Source organism: Oenanthe melanoleuca, chromosome 5 (genome assembly GCF_029582105.1).
Source record: "Oenanthe melanoleuca isolate GR-GAL-2019-014 chromosome 5, OMel1.0, whole genome shotgun sequence".
In the NCBI taxonomy this organism is placed as follows: domain Eukaryota; kingdom Metazoa; phylum Chordata; class Aves; order Passeriformes; family Muscicapidae; genus Oenanthe; species Oenanthe melanoleuca.
In genome coordinates, this window is record NC_079339.1 from 2594680 (window position 1) to 2619452 (window position 24773).

At 51.0% G+C, this 24773-nt stretch overlaps 1 protein-coding gene across 4 annotated transcripts; it reads left to right on the forward strand.

Annotated features, from left to right (window-relative positions):
* Positions 1-258: 258 nt before the first annotated feature.
* Positions 259-24543, forward strand: PAX6 (paired box 6). 4 transcript variants are annotated; one of them, XM_056493783.1, is made up of 15 exons: positions 259-348; positions 4283-4373; positions 6521-6663; positions 10019-10095; positions 10442-10496; positions 12946-13076; positions 13998-14039; positions 14133-14348; positions 14937-15102; positions 19048-19206; positions 19983-20065; positions 20308-20458; positions 20571-20686; positions 22536-22686; positions 23485-24543. In XM_056493783.1, exons 5-15 carry the CDS (start codon positions 10487-10489, stop codon positions 23568-23570), a joined length of 1311 nt encoding a protein of 436 aa, XP_056349758.1. In that variant the 5' UTR covers positions 259-348; positions 4283-4373; positions 6521-6663; positions 10019-10095; positions 10442-10486; the 3' UTR covers positions 23571-24543. The 4 variants fall into 4 exon arrangements, with proteins under 4 accessions (XP_056349758.1, XP_056349760.1, XP_056349761.1 ...); XM_056493785.1 differs by lacking the exon at positions 13998-14039; XM_056493786.1 differs by lacking the exon at positions 13998-14039 and having other exon boundaries at positions 20589-20686.
* The last annotated feature ends 230 nt before the right edge of the window (positions 24544-24773 follow it).

The window sequence follows — 24773 nt, forward strand, 5'->3', positions numbered from 1 at the left end:
GCAGGAGGAGCAGCGACCCCGCGGGTGCCCCGGTCCAAGGGAGCCCCATCCCCGGGCGGGGCCGAACCGGGCCGGGCCGGGCCGTGCTCGCCGACGGGGCGGGCGGTGTCCGGGCTCGTGTCGCCCAAAATTGTCTCATTAGCTAACTACTGTCCGCCGTGACGTCACCGGGGCGGCGCAGCCAATGGGCGAGGCGCTGGCGTGGATATTAAGGGAAAGTTAGTGCAAAGGCAGCACCCCTCTTTTGCTGTCATTGACATTTAAACTGTGTGGCAGGTTCTCGCGTGGAAATTGGCCACCGGAGCCGCCAGGTACCGCCGCGCCCGGACCGTCCGCTCCCGCTGGCAGGTAAAGTCCGCGCAGCATCCTGCGCTCCAGCCCGACGGGAGGGGCTCCCCGGCACCCCCACCCCGCGGGGGGAAGGCGAGGGGAGCGGGCAGCGGCCCCGCACAACAGGTGGGGGTGGGAGGGAGCGGCTCCGGCCGTCGGAGGGGGCGCCGCGGGGCGGAGGGGGCGCTGGAGCCGCTTCCCAAAATTCCCCCCGCGCGGGCGGTGCGGCCCCCTCCCCTTGCCCCCGCCCCGTGACCCGGCTCAGGTGGCGGGGGCGGCCGCGGGTCGGAGCCCCTCGGGCCCTGCAGAGCCCGGTTCGGGCTCCGGGCAGCACGGACGGGGCGGGAGCGGGCGTTGGAAGCGCAGCTCCCGCTCGGAGCTGCCGTCGGGGGCCGCGTCCCAGCCGCCTTCCGCCGCCAAACTCGCCGGTCGCCGTCTCGTTTGCCCAAACTCAGCCTTGCCTTCCTAGCCCCGGGTGCCTCTGCTAAATCCGGACATCCAGGCGCCCTAGAAAGGCCGTTCTTCCTCCGAAATAACGCTCAGCAAAATAACAGCGTAAAACCTAAAGTACCGCTTACCTGTCTTCGAGCATCGCCAAATACTCCTCACGGTGCGTTAGCGGGAACGCTCCCAGTGATGCTCCACTATAATATACCAGTAAATGGACATTCTCCTTCAGTAATAAATCAAACACCATCTATCTCAGATCCTCCTCCCTAATTAGAGATGTTTATTGGAGATGGTGTTTATCCAGCTGTCATGCCGAGAAAAAGCTGTGACATAATTACCTCTGACCAGATAGTCTTTTATATGCATATCTCGCTGACATATAAAGGAATCGGGCTGCATTTTAAAAAAATGACAAGATCAAATGTTGATTTTTAGCCGATACAATAATATTTCTGGTCATTAAATTAATCGAAATCCAACTTTTAGGCTCTCCATATTGCGATTTAAGCTATTTAAACTTTTTTTTTTTTTTTTAAACAATTAAGTGAGGGGTTCTATCAAAAGGATGGGCAACGGGAAATATTCCCTGCAAATTTACCGCGATAAATCAAATACTCTAGCTTAAGGAAAAAAGCCCTCGACCCCTCAGCCTAATAACACAATTGATGTGAATACGAGGAGTTTCTCTGCCGTTTCCTCGTGGTTTGCCAAGTGGAGGTTTTGCTGCTGATTCGGGAGGCCAGGAGGGTCCGAGATGGGAGAAAGGCGAGAGCGGGACCCCTCCTTAACGAGTAATTTTTAATCTTCTCGGAGGGACCAGCGCGATGCTGCTTCCTTTGCTTTCGTGGCTTTGGCAGCGCCTGCGGAACCATCTGCGTGGGGCTGCGAGCGAGCCCTGATAAGCTCCGAATTACTGTGTAATTGAAAATATATTTTTGGGAAAGGCTGGTTTTACAAATATCAAGGGTGTAGGCTTTTGATCCTTTCTGCTGCCTGTGTTCTCCAGTTGCTAATAAAACTCGCATTGAGCTCCTTAGTGGCTTGATTAACAGGCAGATTAACTGTTACTGGGGTTTTGAACAGCTTGTCCCAATCAATAGCATTTAAAAAGCCCGTCAGGATGCGCTAAGCTTTCAACCCCCCCGTTCTTTTCTGAAGGCTTTTCGAGCGGGTCTGCTTGCATGACACTTTTTCCCATATTTATAATCAAAGGCTTTCCCGTACGGAAAGATGTACGTTCGTCTTCCAGTTTCAGAGCGACTTCGGCAACGTCCACAAAGCCTTTTTTTTAGCCCGCCACGCCAAACCGTGCCTCGTGCAAAAGGCCAACATAAAAGAGGTTAAATCGATTCCAAACTTTTTGCGGATTGTTTATAAACTAGAAAAGCTCCACTTAACTCAGTGTCCTGCGCATTATAGGTTTCAAACACTGTCTCTACATATACAAATAGGCATTAAGTGTCCTGAAGGCAAAAGCATTGTAGTCTAAGACGTCAGGATTTGTGTATCTCTTCAGTTTCAGACCGAACTGGACAAGAGGACTTTAAGCATTTTTCTGGGTATTAAAAAAGGTAGTTTGCAGCCCAGATATTAATACAACGAGACGATACTGGAGTTTCTAACTCAGCACTTTCTGCTTTCAACACCTAACAAAATACGAAAGGGAAGCAAACGCTGCTGTTTAATATAAATCAATACCCAGGCACGAGATCATATTTTAAAAGTGAAAATTATTTTAATTAGGAAAAATAAACAAAAAGGCACACCTTGCCACGTATAATAGTTACTTACCTTTGGTTTTTAAACCATTTTTTATTACGCCCATTTTTTTCTTTTTGTTTGGAATAGTTAAGGAAAAAAAATAAGCAGAGGGAAAAAAAAAGCCACCAGGCAAAACCAGAGGCAGAAAAATGTTAGTTACATTAATCCTGAGCGGATTTTAAGTAGAAATCTTCAAAGAGTGCCTAAGAGCATGCCGGGGCCGCGGGGTCCCACGGCCGCAGGGTCCCACGGCGCAGCCCTCGCCCCGAAAAATGGGAAAAGGGGGAAAGGGGGGAGACTGCGCCTGCAGGAGGGCAGGGCTTTGGGGCGAGGGGAGCGCCGGGCGCCTCCCAGCACTGTGGCTCCTTTCCCCAGTTACAAAGGCGAGAGGAGTCGTTTTAAAAGTGGAAAATTCACTTTAAAAAAAAAAGGAAGAAAAGGAGGAAAATAACAAAAGAAAGGAAAAAAATGAGGAGGAAGAAAAGAGGAAAATTAAAAAAAAAAAAAAAAAAAAAAAAAAGGAAAAGCTAAAAAAATAAAAAAAAGAAAAGGAAAACCAGGCCGGCCGGGCAGGGAGGGAGAGTGGCAATCTGCTAGATGGAAAAGGAAAAAGCACAGCGTTTCCTCGGGAGGTATCCAGGCACGGCAGTCCCGGCAAGTCCGGCTGCCCGCGGCGGGGCCGGGCTGGGGCCCGGCGGTGCCAGTCCCGGTCCCAGTCCTAATCCTAGTCCCAGTCCCGGTCCCAGTCCCCCACGGCCCCTGCGCTGCGGGCCGAGCTAAAATGGCGGCGCGGAGCTCCGGGCCGGGCCCGTGGAGCTCTGTGCCGGGCCGGACCCATGGAGCTCGGCGCTGGGACAGCCCCGTGGAGCTTCGTGCCGGACCCATGGAGCTCCGCGCCGGGACGGACCCGTGGAGCTCCACGCTGGGACGGCTCCGTGGAGCTCCGTGCCGGACCCATGGAGCTCCGTGCCGGACCCATGGAGCTCCGCGCTGGGACGGCTCCGTGGAGCTCCGCGCCGGACCCATGGAGCTCCGCGCCGGGACGGACCCGTGGAGCTCCACGCTGGGACGGCCCCGCTCCCTCTCCCGGCCCGGCCCAAGCCCGGCCCAAGCCCGGCCCAAGCCCGGCCCGGCCCGCTGCTCTTCCTCCCTCCCAACTTTGGCTCGGGGCTCCCTCTCCAGCGCCCCCCCCGCACCCCGCCGTGACGTCACCGCTTCACCCCTGCCCTCCCCTCCCCGCACAGGGAGGGATTCTTTTTTTTTTTTTTTTTTTTTTTTTTGGCTAGGTGGGGGCGTTAAAAGTTTTTTTGGGGGGGAGGGAACACAAGGCTCGCGGCGCCCGAGGGGAAAATAGCAACAAGATTACGGCTGCTTTATTCTGGAGAGGAGGCGTAAGAAGGTGCTAATCCAAGGGATGGCTAATTGAGAGCTTGTAAAAATGATATTTGCCTGCAATTTCGGACAAAGTGGTTTTTCTCTTTTCCCCGTTTAACGCCTTGTGGACAAGAGTAAAAAAAAAAAAAAAAAATTTAAAAAAAAAATCGCTCATTTGCTGTAGAGGGAGTGCAACAGGGGGAAAAAAAACGTACAACACCAACAAAAAGAGCAGGATAAAAAAAAAAAAAATCAAAAGCCACGGACACGACTGACTTCACTCCAGAAAAAGGACTTTTAAAATCCCTTTGGATCCTCCGAGATCGGTGCGAGCTTACGAAGCGCAGCCTGTTTGTGTCGCCCGCAGGATGCGTGCGGCGGGACGCGCGGCCTCGGCCAGCGGCGTTTAGGACATCCAGGAGGGAGCAGCTCGGCGGGACGGCTCACGGGACTCACAGGTTCGTGTTCATCTCGGACTTTGCTTTGTTCCTCTTCTCTTTCGCTCGGGAAAATTTTCCTCGGCGTTCCCGGAATGATGTCTGGCTAACTCAGTGGCAGGTGTTACTTTGGAAAGTTTTGGGGAAGAGGAGGGGAGCAAGAGGCTGGCGGGTGAGGGATGTTCTTGCCTCAGTTTGCAGCCTCTGGTGTTGCCCTTACCTTCAAGGGGGGATCCCATCACACTCAAACTCTCCCGTGCGTCCATCGCGATATTCGGCTGCGTTCCTTAAAAACTCGGGGCAAAACTCGAACCAAAACAGGCTGAGCTAGGCCTGAGCGAGGCGGCAGAGCTGCTGCAGGTGGGATCTGCCGGATCCCGCATCCTCCAAGGAGAGGTTTGCTGCCGGGCTGGAGGCTCCCAGCTCGGCCCCTGCCTCGGAGCGGGGTGGTCACCGCGGCCTCGGGGGAAGGGCAGGGCAGGCAGCGGCGGAGGGACAGGCTGCAGTCTCTTAAGAGCCCATTTTGTGCTATTAGGAAGCGGTGGCAGCTTCTCGGCGGGACAGGGGATGACAGTGCATGACGGCCGAGCAGCCCATTATCCCGCTCCCATTGAGGCGCCCTTTCACTCACATGCAAACTCCTTGGCAGAGTCGTTTGTCTCCTCATTGTACTTTATTTAAGAATGCAATGGTTGTCAGGGCTCTTATTCAATTTCAAGATACTTTATTGATGAGCTTTGACTTTTAGCACTTTTCACATGTCAAGAGAAGTCAAGTGTATGCGGCTACGACTTCATTTTATGCTTTGCGCGTTCATACCCTCCACTTTCCGCCGTGGCTCTTGGAATTTCTTTTCCCTGTCTCTTCTCCTTCTTCCCTTTCTTTTCCCCAAGCCCCATTATTTTTTTTTTTTAATTGTTTTTCCCGATGCAGACCCCCCCCTTCCCCCTCCCCCCGGCCCACTCGCCATAACCGATTGGGACACCCTGAGCTCGGGCTGGTGCTCCCAGTGTAACCTTAAATGCATGCGCTGAGGGGTTGCTTTAGAGTTTACTGAGGTGTGTCTTAATAGTCCGGCATTCAACAAATGTACTTGTGGTGTGTGGTCAGAGCAGCAAAGTCATTTACTTACTTTCCCCCTTGAGTTTCTGGCAGCCAGTGAAGGGGGTCCCTTGCAAAAGGAGAGGGAAGGAGGGGGGAGCCTCTTGGGACGGGCACAAAGCGGCAGCACTGCCCAGCGCCCGGGTCTGCCCTTCTCCAACTCCTCCGTGGGATCTTTTTAAAAAAAAAAAAAAAAAAATCAGTCCGGCAGCCCTTAGTCAACAAATGGCACGTGGGAGAAGTTGGTGAGTGTTTGGTAAAGGACTCTTCAGGGCCTCTCACAAGAGCCCTCAATACACAAAGTAAATGGTGTATTTGCTCTGCTCTTTCCCGGCCGGCCAGAGCGGGGAAAAGAGGGGGGGGCTGCGGACGATTCACCGCCGACAAAGCGCCTGCCTCCCAAATATTTATGTCTTTACCATCCAGAATGTTATTTCCCCCTTATCTCCATTGTCGGACGGGAGCGAACTGTTTAAACGCAAACTAAACTCGCCTCCCCACCCACCCCCCACCACCCACCCACCCCTCCCCCAGGCCGACCTGAGACGCGGCTGGGGCCGAACCGGGCCGAGCGGAGCCGGGAGCGGAGCGGAGCGGGGCTGCGGGCGGCATCGGCGTTGCCGGGCCCTGCGCATTCATATTCAAACGCCGGGGCCAATTGGGCCGGGGAGAGCGGCCGCGGCCAATGGGCGGCGGGGAGGCGCTGGCGGCGCTTTGCATACGGCGATATTCGGGTGGGAGCGGGCGGCGTTTGCACGGTGCCGAGCGATTAGTGGGTTTGAACCGCCGGCCCCGGCTCCGCCGCATTTCCCGCTCGGGTCCCGGCGCAGGGAGGAAGTGTTTTGCTGGAAGATGATGACAGAGGTCAGGCTTCACTAATGGGCCAGTGAAGAGCAGTGGAGGCGAGGCAGAGACCAAGGCACACACACATTAATACACTTGAGCCATCACCAATCAGCATAGGTGTGCTCTGCCTCTCTCTCCCCACTTCACTCACACACTCTTTTATCTCTCGCTCTCCAGTCACTGACAGCCCATTTTATTGTCAATCTCTGTCTCCTTCCCAGGAATTCAAGATCACACAAGCAGCAGCTTCAGTGGAGAAAAACTATTTTGCTGGCAACTCTTTTTAAAGCACCATCATTTCAAATCAGTGCGCTCTTAAACTATTGACAGGAGCTTTGACAACAAGACAGGATGCCTCATAAAGGTGAGTCTGTTCATTTATTCTCCCAACTTCTCCTTCCTGCATTTAATATTTAGGCAGGGCTCTCTCTCTCTCTCACCCCTCCTCTCTCCCTCTCCCTCTCTCTCTCATATTCCCATTTGCATTCCGAAGAGCTTCCCAGGGAACTTTCCAGCCCAGGAGCTCACAAACTTTCTGCCTTTCACATAAGCCCGTGTCCTCTGGAAAAGCTAAAGCATCTGACTGGGAAAGCAGTGCCAACAGCAGCAGCAGCAGCAATTCCCACGCAGCGTTTGCTGCTCAGGCAGAGCACAAGTGCCGGTGCTGCCGGTACCGGGCTCGGAGGGCGGCGGGACCGAGCTGGGCTCCGGCCCCACGCCACGCCGCGTGGGAGGGAAACGGGGAGGGAAGCGGCGCCTCATTGCCCCCGGGGAGGCCCCGGCTGCTGCTTTGTGCTCTGCGGTCTGCCTTAGGGAAGGATGGTAGGGAGGAAAAAAAAAAAAAAAAAAAAAAAAACAGAGGGCGAGCGGCCGGGAGAGTTGCGTGGGGAAGGAAAAAAAAATAAAAATAACCCATATCCTAGGCCAAGTCAGCTCCCAGGCGCGGTACAGGCGGGGAGCTGAGCGGAGCTGAAGGGCTGTCAGCTTTAATCAGCCACCCGGGGATCTTCCCAACTTGTCCCCAGTGCCGGCAACTTTGCCAGCTCCGGCGCGGGAGCGGCGCCGGGGGCGCGGAGAGCCCGCACCGAGCCGGGCCCCGCTGGGCGCCCCGTCCTGCTCGGCACCGGGCTCGCCCTGCTCCCGCTTCGGCCAATTTTTTTTATTCACTTTTTAAATTAATATACTTTAATTTTTATATATATATTTTTTTAATCTAAACCCCTTTACCATCACTTATTTCTACAAAAGAAATGCCATTTGATTCACCTCTGCAATCCCTCACTACAGCGATTTTTTTTTTAAAATTTTTTAAAGAAGTTGTAAACTCTTCTCCGAGCAAGGAAAAAAAAAATACTTGCTCCAGCGAAGCACAACAATAAACTTGATTCCTTTTTCCCTCGCAAGTGCACTTGCAAAAAGAAAATCTGGGTTTGAATTTAACCTTGTAACGCTTTGCACGGAGGGGTTCCATGGGAGCGCAGAGCAGGAATAATTTCTGGAAAGTTTAAAACCAAACTTTTTCAAATCATTCAAAGTACCTGGCAGGGGCTGTTTTGGAAAACGACAACAACGTACTAGAGAAGAGAAGTGACTGTATCTTCTCCATCTTAGGGGCATAAAATAATAAAAGTGGCCCTTGACAATAAATGTTTATAGCTGCTGACCTTCACCAACAGCTCATCGCGAACCGATTCGTTTTTACCTTTTTCGCGTTTGCCCCGGGAACGCGAAACTTTGCCCTTAACATCTAATCGCTGTTTCACCGGAGAGGGGGGGAAAAATGCTTTCTGCCGCGAGATTACATGAAGATTTCGAGATTAAAGGCAGAGTTGCAGGTTAGGCCCGGCCTATTTGGGCACGGCAAACTGCATCCCGGCTGTCGGAGGAGCCGGGGTGCTGCGGGGCACGGCAGGAGGAGGCGATTTGGCGCTGGGCTTGCGGGGCCTGGCCGGGGCTAGCGGGCTGGAGGCGGTGGCGAGTTGCTGAGCAGACACGCAGCTCCTTGCCCCACGCCTCCTCTTACCTTGCTGCAGACCTTGCTTACCCTCGCCCTCTATTGTAAACCGCTTTCGGCTCTGTTTGGGTTTGTTTTGTTTCGCGGCTTTCTATTTTTTTTTATTTCCTTCTTTCTCCCCCCCTTCCCCCCACCTTCTTTTTTTTTTTTTTTTTTTTTTTTTTTTTTTTTTTTTTTTTTTTCTTTTAAACCCACCGAGTGTCATTTCTGAGGTTCGTGCGGGCAGGGCTGAGAGCTGGAAGTTTGCTGGTGCCTTTTCGGATGGCTTCTTTCACCCCGTAGGCCCCGCGTTTATGATTTGTGCATGAAATATGGGAGGAAATAGTGTCTGGAGTGGTGGGTTTCCCGTTCGGTGTGTGTCTATGCAGACGTGTTCGGTGTATTAAAGGGATGACTTCACTCAAGGAGATATCACCACGTCTCTATTGAAGTACAGTGTAGCTTGCTCTGCTGCTAATCAGGTAGCTCTCCAAAGAGCAGTAAATATTTACCAGTTAAAGTCTTCACGCTGCGAGAAAGTACTTGTTTGATGTTTATTTTTATGGATTTAAGATTACTAAAAGCTACTTAATAAATTATACCATGGCTAGTCCTGAATGGGGAAACGTGCCTCTTTGATTTCTCCATCATATGCAGGAAGAGTAAAATTAATATTCATTATAGGCGCAAAAGAAAGAGAATGAGTATTTTTAGGCGAAAAAAAAAAGGAGAGAAAATGAAGGCTGCGACTATTTCATTATTTTACCTCCTTTTTTTTAGCAACCCCCTTGAATGGGCTCTTTATTGTAATTGTCCCTCCCCAATTGAGCACCCCACTGCGCTGTTGTATCTTTTTACAACCCCTAACAACTCGCACCAGTAACACAATTACCGCCAGATATTTATAACGAGAAATTACTTTTCCATTTTCGCCCGCGACGATTTCAAAATAAATACATGGGGACGCATAAATAAATAAATAAGTGGGCCGGGGGGGGGGGGTGGAGGGGGAGAGGGAAGGAGGGAGGGAAGGAAGGTGGCGAGAGGAGGAGAGAGGGAGTAGTGGAAGGAAGGAGGGAGGGAGCGGGGGGGTGCGGGGGAAGGCGCTGGGGACTGTCCAGGCGCTGGGTCAAGGCAGGCACTAATGAAGGGAGAAGGGGCTTGTTTCTCTGCTCTTTGTAAGTTGGAGGGTTGTTGGTCCGTTGAGTTGGGAAGCTGCGCGGCCGGTTAAGGAGCCTGGGTTTCTGCACTCGGGGTTTGGGTAGAGGAGCAGAATGGAGGCCATTGTTCGCTTTCTGTAGGCTTTGTTTAACAGTTCTCACCCCCTCCTGTTCTTACTTTTTAAAGCAGTGAGGCGAGGTAGACAGCGTGTGTCACAGTACAGTGAAAAAGGGGAAGATCTAAAGACCAAAAAAGAAGTTAATCACAAGACGGGGAGTTTGGGGGAGAAAAAGTTGCTAGCGCCGCGCGGAAAGGGAAAAAAAAAAAAAAAAAAAACACACAAAAAAAACAAACCAAAACAAAAAAATTCGAGGAAATACCCGGAGGTAAAAATGGAGCCCCGCTCCCAGCACGCAGGGCGGAGGGTTCCCCGCACCCCAAAACCCTTTCCCAGCGCCCGGTGCCCGCGCAGCCCCCGCGCAGCGCTGCGCTCCCCCCGGGCCGCGTCCCGCACACCTTCCCGGCGCCGCACACTCTTTAATGTACTTCTTCTGCTTTGTCCTAGAGGGAAGACTTTAACTAGTGACACGCAGATGTGCGAGTCCCTAAATTGTATGAGAGGACAGTCCACCCCGCTTTCAGGCAAGTTTAAAAACATGACTTCGGACTCTCTTTGTGATTGTTGTCGCTCCACTTAATACACCACCTCAGCGAAGAGCACTAACGACGAGGCAATACGCCACCTGCATGCAATTAAAATGAGAAACCACTTGGAGGGCTGCTTTTCTTAATTTTTTCCCCCCCTGCGAGTTAGAGATACATATGAACATTTTTTTTTTTTTTTTTTTTTGCCTTGAGGTATTAAAGCCCCCAAATCCTTAAACGAGTCGGGGGAAGATGCCTGAGGGATAACAAAGTTAGCCGGTGAGATATTAGCTGAAGTGTGTGCACTGCCTCCCCTGATTAACGCCTATTTTGTCACTGATAGACTGCTATAGGCGACCCCCGCGGGATACTGCTCTATCAGCCCACCATGCAGAACAGTAAGTGACTCCCTCGGCGGGGCGGAGGGCTCAGGCCGGGCCGGGAGGGGGATGCTCCGCCGGGAGCGGCGCCGGGAGCGCCCGCCCGCCCCGTCGGGGCTCGGTTCCTCCGAGGGCGGCGGGGACGGGGCCGAGAGCGCTGTCACGGCTCTGGGGACACTGAGCCAGGCCCGCTCGGTGGCCCAGGACCCGGCTGCCTTCCCACCTTCTCTGCGGTGGGAGTTGGGCAGGAAAAAGCCACGGCGCGTTAGGCGCGGCTTGTCGCCACGTTCTGGGCTTATCTGATTCCCGATTCTGATGCCTCTGTGGATTATTAATTTTTTTGGGGGGTGCTTTTTTGTGTTGTTGTTATTGGGCTTGCTGTCGTTGTTTAAGACACCATGGATAGGCCTCGGAGGGGAAGCGCTGGCACAGGGCGGGAGCGCACGGAGCCCGAGTCGGGTGCGGTGGCGGGCGAGCAGGGGCCTCTCTTTGCTCCCTGGAAAAAGGGGCTGCGCGGAGCTCGGGGGCACTGGGAGTGAGGTCCCAGCTAAGCCGGAGTAGGCCGCATCTCCTCGGTACGCGGATCTTGCGCTGGGTGCGCTCCCCACACCGCCGGCCCCCGTCCCAGTGATCCCTGGAACCCGACAGGGGATGCGCGGCTCCGGGACCCCTGCACCATCCCATCCCTAAACCCATTAATGAGTTGTCCCCCCGTGCGAGGAGCATCCGGAAAAGCAGAGGTTTTAGGGATTTCTCCGATATCCCTTGAGTGAAGCGCCTTTTCTTTTTTTTTTTTTTTATAGTATTTTAATTTTTTGTTTGTTTGTTTTGATGGTACTTTGCGGAGGTTTTGTCCTTCTTTTACCTTCCGGGGCCGCTGCGTGCGTGTCCGCGCGATGTATTCTCATTTATCCCGGGCAAAAACTGAGCCTCGGCAGCCCGGGGAGGGTTTTACCTGCGCCTGGCAAGGACGGCGGCGGCTGCCCTTGGCCGTGGCGTGCCGGGGGTTTATGGTAATGGGGGATGCCTTCACTCGGCCGTTTGGGATCGCCACTGCAAAACGCAGAAAAGATATCATTCGGGTGAAGCCTTTATTTTGTTTAAAGGTCGCGGCGGGCTCTTCAGGCTTTGTGTTAATAACTCCTGGGTGTATATGGTGCAGAGCATCCAAATTGACACCATATGTTTTCCTATTAGATGACTAGCAATAGAATACAAGGCGCATAATCATTGCCACTGGGTGAGATCTACACCGCTCTCCAGGGAAATTATGTAATGATTAAGGCTTAACCTTTTAAGTGAAACTTTGATTTTGCTTTCCCCGCTGCCATTTTTTTTTTTTTTTTTTTTTTTTTTTTTAATGTCGGCGAGGGTCTCCCCGCACGCATTGTCGGGGACGAGGGTTGAGGAGTTTGGGGGAGCATCAGTGCAGCCCTCAGCCCCCGGGGCGCGGGCGGGGAGGGACGCGGGGCTCCTCTCCTCCTCTCCCCGCGGTGGGAAGCGCAGGTCGCAGCTCCGGCCGCGCTGCTGGGCCGGGGCGGCAAATTCCCCAGCCCCGATGTCACTTCGAATCCATTGCGCGGGGAGCGCGCCCCCTCGGTGTGTCCGCGCAGAGCCCCCGGCTACCGCGAACCGCAGCCTCCCTCGGAGGGAGAGCGAGTAGAGTTCAATCTAGTCTGAGTGATATCCAAATGCGGACAGAAAGGGTCGTTTTATCATGCTACTATTTGTCGTGACGATGCAATTTTCAAAAGCAGAGTACTGTCATAAAGTGACACGCCTGCCACAAGTGCTCCAACTGATCTTTTCAATTAGCCTTCCATGCATGATCCGGGGCGACTTCCGCCTATTTCCAGAAATTAAGCTCAAACTTGACGTGCAGCTAGTTTTATTTTAAAGACAAATGTCAGAGAGGCTCATCATATTTTCCCCCTCTTCTATATTTGGAGCTTATTTATTGCTAAGAAGCCTGGGCTCTTGGAGTCAATTTATCAGGAGGCTCCAAAGAGAGGAGAGCGGAGAGCGCGTAGAGCAGAGCTTCTCCAGGGAGACCCTCCAAAGCCTGGAGCTTCAGGTCGGGCACTGGCGAGGCAGCCTCTCGCTTTGCTTTTGGCGAAGCGAGCTGCGACTGTGCGGATGCAAGCAGGCTCGCTTGGGCTTGGGATTTTATTTATTTTTTTTTTTTTTTTTTCGGCGGGGAGGAGATTTAAAAAAAAAAAAAAAAAAAAAAAAGGCAAAGCACAGGAGCAACCCAAGGCGATCCGGCCAGGAATATTCTGGGCTTTTAGGGTTGGATTTTGGGGTTTGCGGCTAGCGCGGGTTTGGCAGACGGGGAGGCGATCTCGGAGCAGAGGTGGGGATGGCGGCGGGGCCGGGCCGGGTCGGGAGGAGCGGAGACGCGCGGAGGGGAGCGCAGGGGAGCGCAGGGGAGCGCAGGGTGCTATGGTGGGCGCTGTGCTTCCCGCAGGTCACAGCGGCGTGAACCAGCTCGGCGGGGTGTTCGTCAACGGGAGGCCGCTGCCCGACTCCACGCGGCAGAAGATCGTGGAACTCGCTCACAGCGGCGCCCGGCCCTGCGACATCTCCCGGATCCTGCAGGTGAAGGCGGCGGCGTCCCCCGTCCTCCCACCGCTCCGTCCGCTCCGCTCCAGCGCCGCCGTGTCACCGCCGGGCGCTCATGCGACCCCCCCACACCCACCCACCACCACCCGCCTTCCAGCCTAATAAAACGATCCATCTGCTCGGTTGCTGCTGCGAATAGACCTTTCGATGCGTATATATATATGTATATATATATGCCTTTTAAATATTTAAATTTTTACTTTTCGTTCCCCCCTTTATTTCCATTCCGGTGATGACCTGCGCTGTCGTTGCAGTTAGTTCGCTGTAATAAACCGAATTATACGGCCCGGCGTAATTTCAGTTTCCGCTCCTTCCCTCCTTACCCCCCGTATTTAGTTATGATTTTGTGATAGCTGTATGCATTTGGCGTGGCTTACCGCTTTTTAAAAATTTTTACCTTTTTTTTTTTTTTTTTTTTTTCTTCCAAAAAGCAAAACAATACTTACTTAAAAAAAAAAAGCGAGAAAAAGAGAGGGAGAGAGAGAGAAAGAGAGAGAGAAAGACCCCCCTCATCCCCTCAAAGCCACGCTGTTTTAGCCCGGAATCTGTCCTTACGGACATTCACGCAATCTGGCACAATTCAGGGGTATTTTGTAAATGCAGTTCGTGAAAACCCTTCACTCACCCCTTCCCCCTCAAGTCCTTTGGCTAAGAGCAGTGAGAAGGATGGAGACTAGTCTGGTTTACCTATTGTTCGCATTTAAGGAGTATTTTAATATTGATATTAGGAGAATTACGTTTTGACCAGATGATTTTTTTTTCTTCCAAATGTTTTTAAAGTATCACTTTTGTTGAGGGTAGGGCCACGAATGTAATTTTTTTTTTAAGAAAAAAAAAAAAAAAAAAGCCTCTCTAAGTAAGTTCTCATACCATTTAAGGTATATTTTTGTGTTATAGACCCATGCAGATGCAAAAGTCCAAGTGCTGGACAATCAAAACGTAAGCTTGTCATTGTTTAATGCATACTTAAACAATTTTATTTTTGTCTTGAAATTATTAATAATGTGATTTTCTGTCCGCTTCCCTATCCAGGTGTCGAATGGATGTGTGAGTAAAATTTTGGGCAGGTATTACGAAACTGGCTCCATCAGACCCAGGGCAATCGGAGGTAGTAAACCGAGAGTAGCGACTCCAGAAGTTGTAAGCAAAATAGCGCAGTATAAACGAGAGTGCCCCTCCATCTTTGCGTGGGAGATTCGAGACAGATTACTATCAGAGGGGGTCTGTACCAACGATAATATACCCAGTGTAAGTTCATGAAAAAAACCTTCCCGTGCGCCGTGTACAATGCTGGGTAGCCGTAGCGAGCTTCTGCTTCCTTTGTTTTGGTATCAGAAGAGAGGATAGCAGGTTCACATCATTTGCATGTGGCAGGGTCAGACGCATTTTTTTCGTACAGAATCTGACAAATGCCTTTAAGGAGGGACAAAAAAAAAAAAAAAAAAAAAAATAAAAAACAATATGCGGGTGACCCCTGCGCCTGGCGCCTCAGGACTGCAAGCATCAGTCGAAGCCATCACTCTGGTGTTGCAGGGTTGGGTTTGGGGCTTTTTTTTTTTTTTTTTTTGCTTTGCTTTTTTTTTTTTTGTTTGTTTGTTTTTTGTTTTTTTTTTTTTTTTTTTTTTTGTTTCCCCCCCTCCCCCGTGGTTTGTTTGTTTGTTTGCACCACCACCACCACCAGCAGTGAGCGAGTCGGGGCGGCTGGGACTCGGAAAAGCCTCGACTTGCGCCCAGGTCGAGCCGCCCGCTGCGCAGAGGGACGCGGGGGTTGCGCGGGTGGCTGGCGGGGAGCGCGCTACCGCACTACCATTGCCTTTCCTGTCCTTTGCCTTCCAGGTGTCGTCGATAAACAGAGTCCTACGCAACCTGGCTAGCGAAAAGCAACAGATGGGTGCCGACGGGATGTACGACAAGCTAAGGATGCTGAACGGGCAGACGGGGACCTGGGGCACCCGACCCGGCTGGTATCCCGGCACCTCGGTACCCGGGCAGCCCACGCAAGGTAAGCACGGCCCGGCCGCCGCCCCCCAGCCCGGATCGGCTCGGTTCGGCTCGGTTCGGCCCCTCCCCGGCCGCCGGGGTGAGGGTGAGGCTGGCGGGCGTTCGCGGGTGCGGGGCCGGCGGCACGGCGGGCATCCAGAGCGGGATCCAGATGCAGGTGCAGCCCCGGCCGGCGGTGGGCAGGGGAGCCCAGCAGCTCTCCGAGCGCTCTGGATCCGGGGCTGAGCCTCAGCCTTGCCCATCGCCCCGTAATTAGGGCTCGCCAAGGCTCCCGGCACCGGCCGCCTTCCCGCGCCGGGGTCTCTCCCCAAAGCCGGGGCCATCCGTGACTATCTCCGTAGGGCTGATTATTATTCCTCCTCAATGGACCCGAAACAACTTTGTAAATATAGGAAACTGTTTATCCTGAAGATTAATAGGTATTTGTTGTAGGAATGACAAGGGGATAATATGAAGGATAATGGGATGTTACGTTACATACTTAAGATGGTTAATGGCTTCTTTTTGAATGCGGGCTCTGTTGAGGCTCGGCTCTCCCTGGCTCTGGTCATTCCTTTAGAAGAGGTGTCTATATACAACAACCTGCTTTTTGTTTTCACCCCGCAAGGAAAAAAAAATCGGTAACAGTGTGCGGAATATCTGGTACAAAGGATGTTTCTGTCACACGCAAGAATTTGTTATGGGAACAATTCTGTCGCTATGTAATTGCTCATTAGAGATCGTTTTGTTTCTCATTAAGGCGACATGAATAAGCGTCTAGTTGAAGGAGACAGCTGTAGAAATGTTCCACAGGAGACCTCTGGACACGATATGGCACCGCTTGCCAATTAGACATGTCAGTTTTAAGAGAAGAAAACAGTCTATGAAGGACACTAGAAAGATAGAGCGGAGCCCTCGCTTCCCCCCCACCCCCACTTTGGTGTTTTTTTGTTGTTTGGTTGTGGGGTTTTCTTGTTGCGTTTTGTTTTGCTCCTGCCGCCAGCCGCCCCTACCTGGGGCTCCCTGGCCGGGCCGGGGTCTCTCGGCGGCTCCCGGTGCCCGCAGCCCTTCCCTGGTTGCCCTTCCCTGGTTCCCTGGTTGCCCTTCCCTGGCTGCCCCGAGCCCGAGAGGCGAAGCGCGGAGCGGCGCACCCACCGCCCGAGCCGCGCTTTTTGGGGAATTTTGGTTTTTCCCTTTGGAAAGGCGTGAAAGAGAGAAATTGCGGGCGGCGCAGCCCTTGCGCGGGTGCGGTGCGGCAGAGCCGGGGGGGCCCGGTGGCTTTTTGGGGGCCATTCTTGGCCCCTTTTCGCGTGGGGATGAGCGCAGATTCCGCAGAGGAACGCGGGCAGCCCTTCCCAAGTCGCGGCCGAAACGAAGCCAAAATGCGGAGCTCGGGTGTGCGTGGGCAGCAGAGGCGAGGGGGAGGCAGGCAGGCACTTAAAACATCCGCACGGCAAAATTAAAATTAATAAAATGGATTTCCTCTGGAATATTCATGCTCCCTCTAATGTTTTTCCCTTGCAGGGGTATGTTGCTGGATTTTAAGAGTCCATTACTCAAAAAGCATAAGGCGAGGTTAGGTCTCAGAGGGGTACAAATATGGTCTCAATCTGATAAACGCCATGCAGCAGTGAATAAAATAATGGATACATGAGGGCTGACAGAACAAAAAGAGACATCTCTATCCGGGAGAAATTCTCCAGTGATTTAGTGGTTTTAGGGATCACCGAGACACTGTTTCTTATCTTTTTTTCTCCCCTCCCTCTCTTATAAGACTAAAGCCTTCTATAGGATTTAGACACTTTCTCTTTCAACAGATGCTACAATGTTTTGATCCCGGCTCTATAGCTGAGAGGTGCTGCAATTGGTTTGCTATCTTTTTTTGCTTGTTTTCCGCCTCACTGATTAAGACACTAAGAAACTAAGGAATGATTTTATTTCCCAGCGTCCTTTTTTTTTTTTTTTTTTTTTTTTTTTTTCCAGGAAACAAATCCTATACCCAGCGTCAGATGGTCTGGCTATAGGATAATAGGGACGGACATTCACTTGCTTTCTTACGGATTAGGTCTGGAAGGTGGAACAGCCCTATTGAGATCGCTTCTTTTAGGGGCCTTTAAAAAAAAAAAAAAGAAAAACAACAAAAAAACCCCCCCCCAAGAAATAACAAGAAAAAAAACTTAATAACAACTAAAAGCTAAAAAAATGGAAAAAAGGGTGTGTGCCTAAAAAGAAGATATCTTAATTGCCCGGTTGGCAAATGAGCGTGAGTTTAGGCGAAACTTTTTGTTGGAAGCAAGGTTTTGGGGAGACGCGGCGGCAGAGAAAGTTTGGAGCGGAGGGTCAGGGAGGCAGCGGCAGGTTCGGGGGGCCGGGGCCATCCCCCCTGCCCGGTCCCCGTTGGGCGGACAGTGATGGATGAGCGCGGTGGCGGAGGTGAGCGCGGCCCCTCCGCGGGCGGGCGCGGCCCCCGGCGCTGCCACCCGCGCTTGGCAGGGCGCTGCCCCGCCGCGGCGACCGTCCCCGGGCCCGGGGCTTTGTGTGCGCCCTGAAAAGCGGCTCCCCCCGCCCCCCCGCTATTCACCCGCCGCCGGCCGCCTCAATGGGGCTGCGGCCGCCCATATGGTGACCACGGCCGCTGAATCCCCGTGTTTAAATGGAGGAGAAAGTTCGGGTTTTAAAACATTTCAAAGTGGTTGAAAGGGTCCCACCAGATCCTGTCACAATTCCCCCCGAGCTTTGAAGACCGGGGCCATTGTTCGCCGATTATAAATGATATTACTTTAAAGTTGATTTCCCACAATATTTAAAGGATGTCGCGGGAGTGTCGCTATTTATTTTTGGCGTAACTTTTCAAGGGAATTAGCATAAGTAGCCCATGCGTCCCTCACCCCGGCTCCCTCTTTATGCGACATCAAAACGCCTGGAAAAATATGCTTTGAAAGGAGAGGGAGAGCTCATTTAGGACAAGGACTTCTCCTCCGTCCCTCCGGCCCCGCGGCCGGGGGTGCGGGCGGAGCCCCCCAACACCAGCGCCGAGCACAATGAAACTTTCCCCTGTTTAGTGACAGAGATTGCATTAAAAGTGCTGGAAATGCCCTAATTAAAAACGTACCACTTAAATGATATGCCAAACGCTCAGCTGCAGAACGGCGTGTTTAGCTAGTTAGTGAACTCGCTACTATTTCTTTTAAAATTACATGTTAAAATTTTAAAAGAAATCTTACTTTTCTCTGGTGCAACACATTACAAAGAATGGACAGTCCTTTTATCTAAATATAAAATTCCATTTTCAGCAATTATAGCCTGTTCTTGGTGATGATATAATTACAGCTGTGCTCAGTAATAGGTGTCAAGGCAATGCACACTCATACAATAGTTGAATAAAACTGCAGAACAATGCAGGCACTTCTAAATTCACAACCTTTAAAATGAAATTGACTGTGCAGAATTCAAATAAAAACTGGATAAATATTTTTTTAAAAAGATTACAAGCTTGGTTTGGTTTCTTAATAGCATTTTCTGCAAACCTATCAACATCTAATTGATTAGATAGGAATTACTGATTATAGATAATCTGAAATACTGAACATCACTATTTTAAATATAGCAATAGGTAAATAAATGCAGCAGGCAGAGGAGACTGCCATGGCACTCCAGCAGGGATTCTCGGAAAGAATCGCTTTCAGGGGAAAGTATTTTTATGCAGGTTTTATTCCAGAGGGAAAACAAAATGAAATTAAGACCAGGTGATCATAATTTCTCATCTCCGATGTTTACACAAGGCTGGGAGCCGAAGTGTTTCTGTGCTACCCGTGCCATTAGCGCCGTGCTGCTTTGATACCCGAGACATTTTTGACGGAGGGTGCCAGCAAACATGGCTGAACTTGCTTCCAGTTGCGTTGTTTCCCTGCTAGGGATCTTCAGACAAGGGTCCCTGCGTTTCACTTTCCCACTCTCGTTTCCACAGACGGCTGTCCGCAACAGGAGGGAGGAGGGGAAAACACTAACTCCATCAGCTCCAATGGAGAAGATTCAGACGAGGCCCAAATGAGACTCCAGCTGAAAAGGAAGCTGCAGAGAAATAGGACATCCTTCACCCAAGAGCAAATCGAAGCCCTTGAGAAAGGTGAGCGACATTTTCCTCTGGCTGAAGCAGGAGAGAAAAGCAAAATGTTCCCCTACCAGCTAAATGTAAGCGTGGCATTCCCATGCCTTATACACATGTGTGTATTTAAACTCTGCAGCTCCCTCCGCGCTCTTTTATTCACGGAGCTCCAGATATTCCTTGGTGGTTGTGGTGTGCCCTGAAAAGCTGTTAAAATGGTTTTTAAAGGCAAAGCAGCGAGGGCACAGGTGACAGTGCCACACTGACGCTGCACCCCAGGCTTCTCCTGGGGGGACGAGTCTCCCCCTGCCCGCTGTGCTGCACTGCTGGGGAGGTGAGGGCTGGCAGAGCCCTCCTTGCTGCCCCCACGCTCTGTCCCCATCCCCATCCCCATGCTGCCGTGCCTGGGGCTGGGAGCAGGTGCCCTTTTCCCTGGCCGGCCTGGGCGCCGCTCGCCCTGCCCCGCTGCGGAGCTCTGCCCTCGTTTTGCGCTGTTTTTCGGCGACGTGCCATTTCGCTTCCTGGTGACGGGGTCAGGGCTGCCTTGGGGACCCCCTCTGTGGAGGGAGAAGCCCTCACTGCTGCTTGAAAGATGCAGCACTGCACCCCAGCCTGCCCATCCCCATAGCAATGCTCCCCGGCAGGCAAGGCGTCCTCCTTCCCTGCACGCAGACAGAAAGCTCAGCTGTGCCTCTGCAGTGATGCTTCTCAGGAGCATCTAGAGCACAGGAGCAACTCTGATTTTACAGTCAGCCATGTCAGCTCTGCAACTAACGCAAGAATATTTCCTTTTGCAGAATTTGAGAGGACCCACTACCCCGATGTGTTTGCAAGAGAGAGACTAGCTGCTAAAATAGACCTGCCTGAAGCAAGGATACAGGTACTGATTTGCTCTGCAATTATGACTACTATTATTTTTACCATTACCATCCTGATTTCGTTACTCCTGGCTTCTCAAAGCACGGGGTCACCCATATTTATGATCAGCTATTTGCCCATGTCCCTCTTTCAGGAAAACAGCAGCAGCTGGCTTTGCTTTCACCCGCTGCTTTGCTCCACTGCAAACCTCGTGCCTCCGGCCCTTGTAAGGCCACTCACATCTCTCAAATGCTGCATTTCCAGGTGTGGTTTTCCAACAGAAGGGCCAAGTGGAGAAGGGAAGAGAAGCTGAGGAACCAGCGAAGACAAGCCAGCAACACTCCCAGCCACATTCCCATCAGCAGTAGTTTCAGCACAAGCGTTTACCAGCCGATCCCACAGCCAACCACCCCCGGTAATGCCACCGACCCGCCCATCCTCTGGGCAAAACGAGACTCTGGGGCTGCCCTGCCAGTTGTGACTGTGGCTAAACTAATGTGTCCATCTGTCTGTCTATTCTATTATAGTTTCCTCTTTCACATCAGGTTCCATGTTGGGCAGGACAGACACGGCGCTCACGAACACGTACAGCGCGCTGCCGCCCATGCCCAGCTTCACCATGGCCAACAACCTGCCTATGCAAGTGAGTGCAGTGCCACGCCAGGGAATGGCATGCCCCACATTCCCTCGGGACTCTGGGCCCCCGGGCTGTGCAGGAGCACGGGTGGGGACCCTACAGAACCCTACAGACCCCAACCATGCCGCAGGGAAACTGGCACCGAAAGGTTTCCTTGGCATCTGAAAAGATGCTCTGCTTGGGGGAATCAGGAGAGAAAGGTGTGGTGCTCAACAAGCACTTTTCCCAGATTTTAAAAGAGAAAGATCCTCAAATTTTTGAGGCAGCAACGCATCTGGGATTAAAAAAAAAAAAACGCTGTTTGGAGGGACAGAATGTGGTTAACCTCACAGATGCCATATTGTGGAAATTGCTGCCTGAGTGAGCTGCTGGAGGGATCCGACCTTCTGGGTGTAGGTAACGTGGCAGCGGCACATTAGGAACACCTGAGAGAGGCAAGGATGTGATTAGCATCAGTGGTTATGCCAGCTAAGCCAGAATTGCAAGAGCTGTCAATCCTCATGCCTGAAAGCATTAGCTGATCACCAGCTGGGTTAGGAAGAAATCTATTCCTTTGGGGTCTGTTTCTATAGACCTTTCAGATGCAAAATTCCTCCTTTTTTAATGGTGGGGTTGGCCTAGGAAGGTGCTGGCCAATTACGGGAGTTTTTCAGCTTTGTCTGAGGCGCACAGCATTGACCAGTGCTAGAGGCAGGCGAGCAGATTAGAGAGCCTGACTCCTCCGCTGCAGCAATTACGATGTTACTAATTGCTGAACCAAAATTAACCAAATAAAGTTAGAGTCTCGCGAGTCCAGCGCCGGCGAGGTCGCCGCTCCGTGACGCCCGGGGCTGGCGGCAGCGGGCTGGGAGCAGATGACAAAAGATCAAAAGGCTGATGCAGGAGGGGACCCTTGGGAAAGCAGGAGGCCCCCGATTCAGCCCTGGGCACCTGGGCAGGGGCACAGCACGTGTGAGCTGCGTGGTCGGGGAGGCTGAGCCACGGGCGGCTCTCCTGGGTGCACGCAGTGATTCCCCGCTCTCCCCAAGCTCAGTGTGTGTGAGGCTCTCAGGGCTGCTGGGGATGCTGCAGATGGGAAATCCGTGCAGGCATGTCGGGTCTTGTGGCCTCACAGTGGGAATCACTCATCCTGCTTCCTGCTGCCTCGCTGGGTCAAGGCTGCACTGGTCCCCACTCACCCAGCAGCTGGAGCAGGAGAAGACCCTGCTTGGTCTCTCCCTGGCTCTGTGCCACCCCTCAGCCCCCCTGGCAAAGTAGGTTTTAGGGGCTGGAGCAGAGGTAAATGGAGGTGTTTGTTTTGGGATGTTGCTGGCACAGGTTTGGGGGACTGCAGCTCTGGTGGGGATTGATGCACGTGTAATGTACGGGTTTGGGGATTCTCCTTCAACCCCACACGTGGTCAGTCAGTGTGTGTGTGCCCCACGCTGGCAGATGCAGGACCAGGCTCTGTGCCTCACTGGAGTAATTTTAGTTACAGCACCAAGTGTGAGGTCAGAGGCTGTTCCTGCCTCTGGCTGCAAATGGTAGGAGACATCTTTCCTTTTGGGTGTAAACGAGGGCAGCACTCAGGCTTAGGGATGCAACACCTCCATCAGCATCTGGATGCAGGGATCTGCTCCGCAGGCATGTCTGAAAAAGTGCCACTAAACCATCCATGGTGGTTTTTAGACTGAAACCCTCCTGCTTGCTTGGGCTCCTAAGTAGGCCTTTACATTGGGGTCCCTGAAATTGAAACCTGAAGCTGAATTTTTTTGCTGCTGCACGCTGCCTCTGAGGGCTGGCACGCCCATGCCCTAGAGAGTGATGCTGTCTTTACCTGCAGGGACATTTAACTCTCTGTGCTTTGCTCCCACAGCCCCCAGTACCCAGCCAGACCTCCTCCTACTCTTGCATGCTGCCCACCAGTCCATCGGTGAATGGACGGAGCTATGACACCTACACCCCTCCTCACATGCAGACACACATGAACAGCCAGCCCATGGGCACCTCTGGCACCACTTCCACAGGTGAGTGGCCCTGTGCTCCCCCAGCCATCAGCTTTGCACATCTATTCCCTGTGAGAAGCCTCTCCCCATCACTGGGGCAGGCAGAAGATAAAAATGTATAGCCTTGCAAACTAGAGCAATAATTCTGATTTTTAAGCTGCTTCTTGGAGGGCTAGATGGAAAGAAAGCTGATTAAAGGTGGTGTTGAAAAGTGGGACAGAGGCAAGCTCTTCAGTGAGCCCCCCACCCCTCAAAATCTCCCCTGAATAATTAAATTCTCAATCAGCTTTTATTTCAGCATTAAATTTCAGCAGAGAGATCCACACTGGTGAGGTTAAGTGTGTGTGAAACTGTTTGCAGGGCTGGGCACATTTTTACCGTGGCTGTGTCAAATGTTATTTATTGGCAAAGATTTGAACTTATCAAAGAGGCAGGGAACCTGTAGAAATATTAGCCCATGCATAAAAAAAGGCAAATCAGGGTAAAAAAGGGCAAGTGTCAGAATAAAGAGGAGCAAACCAGGCACTTTTAAAAAGAATAGGACTGTTCAGTGTATTTTGGGCTGAATTCTCAACTGGTACAAATGAGCTGAGGCTCTGGCATTTATCTCAAAGCATGAAAGTTTATTTATAACAACAATCAGCTAGATGTACATAATTTTTAAAATATATACACCCCAAACCCCTGGTTCCAGAGGCTGGTAGATGGTGAGATTTCATTTTTACTGGAATACAAGCACAAATCTGTGAAACTGTAAAGCAAAAACTGTGCTGTGTATAGAAAAAACTAAAATATCCATTTTTCCCCCTCAATTTTCAGGTCTCATTTCCCCTGGAGTGTCAGTTCCAGTTCAAGTTCCTGGCAGTGAACCTGATATGTCTCAATACTGGCCAAGATTACAGTAAAACATGTGTTAATTCTGTAAATGACTATATGGACAACAGTTGGATGTTCAGCAGTATTTTATAAAGGAAGAATGGCTGTCAGAGTACTTCTGTACTGCAACTGTGCCCTATGCTGTAACACATGGAAAAGACTTTCACATGGACCTTTGTACACTGAAGGCATTATATCAGTTGGAACAAATCTTCATTTTGGTATCCAAACTTTTATTCATTTTGGTGTATTATTTGTAAATGGGCATTTGTATGTTATAATGAAAAAAAAAAAAAAAGAACAATGTAGACTGGATGGATGTTTGATCTGTGTTGGTCATGAAGTTGTTTAAAAAAAAAAAAAAAAAGAAAAGGAAAAAAAAAAAAAAAGAAGCCATGATCAACAAGCTTTGCCACGAATTTAAGAGTTTTATCAAGATATATCGAATACTTCTACCAATCTGTTCATAGATTATGGATTGATGTTCCAAGTTCGTATCATTCCATTGCATATAATTCAACCTGGAACAACACGCACTAGATTTATGTAAGAAAAATATCTGTTGGTATTTCCAAAGGTTTCCATAGGCTGAAGCTATGTGCAAACAGGGGGTTAAGAGAGAGCTTCGAAGAAGAAAAGGGTTTGATAGATAAAAGGTAGATTGTGTCTTCGATATAATCCAATTTGTTTTATGTCGAAATGTAAGTATTTGTCTTCCCTAGAAATCTCCCAGAATGATTTCTATAATAAAGTTAATTTCATTTATATTTGACAAGAATATTCTATAGATGTTTTATACACATTTTCATGCATCATACGTTTCTTTTTTGGTCGGCAAGAGTTAATTGTTCTTAGAAATAGTTGTACTACTGTTCACAGTCCAATCATCTTTGTGCATCTAGAATTCATTCCTAATCAATTAAAAGTGCTTGCAAGAGTTTTAAACTTAAGTGTTTTGAAGTTGTTCACAACTACATATCAAGATTAACCATTGTTGATTGTAAAAACCATGCCAAAGCCTTTGTATTTCCTTTATTATACTATTTTCTTTTTAACCTTATAGTGTGGTGTTGCAAATTTTGTTACTGTGCTAGGTTAATCTCATTCAGTTTTATTTCGATTTTGTTTTCAGTTTTCAGGAAGGAGGGGCTCTTAAGGAGCACTTCTATAGATTTTCAGCCTGTAATTTGGGCTAACAAAAAGGAGATAGCTCCAGGTATCTCATTGCAGCA

What these genes read in the sequence shown, in the direction of transcription:
- PAX6 (XM_056493783.1), top strand. An exon ending in AAGTGCTGGACAATCAAAAC is followed by an intron (nt 14,040 to 14,132) that starts GTAAGCTTGTCA and finishes TTCCCTATCCAG; the next exon opens with GTGTCGAATGGATGTGTGAG. An exon ending in CCAACGATAATATACCCAGT is followed by an intron (nt 14,349 to 14,936) that starts GTAAGTTCATGA and finishes TTTGCCTTCCAG; the next exon opens with GTGTCGTCGATAAACAGAGT.